Source organism: Tupaia chinensis, unplaced genomic scaffold, assembly GCF_000334495.1.
Source record: "Tupaia chinensis unplaced genomic scaffold, TupChi_1.0 Scaffold000044_1, whole genome shotgun sequence".
NCBI lineage: Eukaryota > Metazoa > Chordata > Mammalia > Scandentia > Tupaiidae > Tupaia > Tupaia belangeri.
In genome coordinates, this window is record NW_006159500.1 from 1,914,032 (window position 1) to 1,916,312 (window position 2,281).

Genomic DNA, 2,281 nt, shown 5'->3' on the forward strand with positions numbered 1-2,281 from the left:
GACTTGAACCATGGTGGGCCATATGGGAGTATCCAGTGCCTTGATCACCATGCCACCTGCTGGCCCCTCCAAGAACTATTTTTTAGTATGCAGTATTTCTTTGTATTAACCACATGGCTTAGACAGTTTTACTTATCAAATGAACTCTCAAGTTAACCACTTTACAACTTCACAGAATGATCAGGCTAGATTAAGGGCTCATAGGCTGAGATTAAATTTCCTTTTAATTTGGCAGGATGGGGGCTTGAAAAGATTGAATTAGTAAAATAAACAGATGTAGTATTTTTTATTCTGAGTTATGAAATAAAATTCATGACCACTACCATTATGAAATACATTCTCAGCATGTTAAAAAAATGTGTAATCACAGGTTTCAAACCTACTTGTATATTCTCATTAAAAAAAATAAATCAGAATTAGGAAAAGACACTTGGGTGAAATGCAGTAAAATGTAAAATTAGAGAGTAATAACATAATTGAAGCTGGCCTCATTTTCCAATTTTCTTTTAGAGGTTTTTTTTGTTTGTTTTGTTTTTTGTTTTTTCTTCCTGTAGGCCACGTGTACTTGCCAGAAAGACAGAGACAGAGAGACAGAAAGTGAAAAATCACTCTCCCGGGGATGGCCACGCCACAATCCCTTCTCCATTCTCCTCTCAGGATCTTGGGCATGCACACATACACGCCTGGCATGAGTTTAAGCCACGGGTCTGGAACTCAAACCGTGGTTCGGCTACGTGGAAGTTCAGTGACGTTAGCCATTATGCCAACTCCAGGTCCCTCATTTTCAATTTTTTCCCTCTTATCTGTAAAGTTATGTTCTTGTGACTTTACAAAATCTGGTATTAGAACTTAAAATAATCATGAATTTATTTGTAAGTAATATTGTGAAAAATGTGGATTTAAAAAAAAGATAAATTAGGGTATAATTATTTTTGTAGTAAAAGCATTCTTATAGCAACACTATACCAGTTCTTTAGGTAAGATGATCCTTTTTTTTTTTTTTTTTTTTTGAGTTTTTGCTATAGGGCTCGTGTGCTTGCCAGAGAGACAGAGAGATAGAAAGTGAGAAATCACTCCCCCGGGGTACAGTCATACCACAATTCCTCCTCTAGTCTCTCGAGATTTTGGGCATACATGCACATGTGCCCAGTGTGAGTTTCAAGCTGCCAGGTCCAGAACTCAAACCATGATTGGCTATGTGGGAGTTCAGTGATGTAACTGTTACACTATCTGCTTGGTCCTTAAGGTCAGATGATCTTTACAACTGCCTTTTCCATTATTTAGATTTACCAACTGCTATGGTTTAAGTATGTGCCCCCAAAAATTCACATGTTGAGCCATTGTTATGGGATTAAGAAGGCAAAAACACAATTTACTGTGTGGAAGGGTAGAGACTTGGGGAAGAGATTAGTGGTCGGGTGATTAGAGTGGGGCCCCATGATTGAGTCTTGGTAGGTTTATAAGGAGAAGAAATTAGAGACCAACATGGAACACAGACCCCAATCTCTCTACACATGCTTTCCAACTTCTCTGCTTCTGTCACCCATGTTGTTGACAGCCTGATGCCAGATGCCTTTGGATGTTCCAGCCACTGTAATGGTGAGTCAAATAAACCCCCATTCTTTATACATCACCCAGTCTTGGGTATTTCTGTAAGTAACACAGTAACAGACTGGGACACCAAACTTAACTTCAACTGTAACTTATTTAATGGAATGAGTTATGTCTTGCTAATACTTGGGACATTTTGCTTTTCAAATAGTCATTCTATTTAAAGTGTGTATATGGAATAGTATCTGTTTTCTATAAGAAACAAAGACTACTCTGCCAATTTCTATACTTCATTAAAATTGATTTATTTTTATTTCGTTTTTCCAGCATTATGCCTACTATAAATTCCTGAAATGGAGTTATCATAAATAATGAAAGAGAAATAAATGACCAATTCAAATACATGCTTTTAAATAAATGTAGGATGATTCTATGTTTTACTCAAAACATATAGTTGTTTTTGGTTCAAACAGAATCCATTTATACTCCATTGTTGATTAATTGTGGGAAACTTATTTACCTGTAATTTTAGAACTGTTATGCTCATATTTTCCAGCTATGGGCCAGGGAAGCCTGGCTGAAGTCCTCTCCTTGAGAAGCCTGGATAAGGCTTGCGCATTTAGATTTCAATTGACTTTATGACAGGTTTCCTAATGTGCCTCATATTGGCTCCAGGTTCACTGGGCTTAAAAGGCGCCAAAGCACCATATGGTTTTGGCAAAGGAAGAGC

The 2,281-nt window shown here is 37.3% G+C and overlaps 1 protein-coding gene across 1 annotated transcript in view; it reads right to left on the reverse strand.

Moving 5' to 3' along the window:
* Positions 1 to 2,017: 2,017 nt before the first annotated feature.
* The window catches only part of CCDC146 (coiled-coil domain containing 146), a 169,552-nt gene continuing 169,288 nt past the window's right edge, over positions 2,018 to 2,281 (reverse strand). Inside the window, exon 20 of the mRNA XM_027773352.1 lies at positions 2,018 to 2,281. This exon is cut by the window's right edge and continues 1 nt beyond it. Within this exon, the coding sequence (XP_027629153.1) occupies positions 2,171 to 2,281 (111 nt within the window). The 3' untranslated portion in view covers positions 2,018 to 2,170.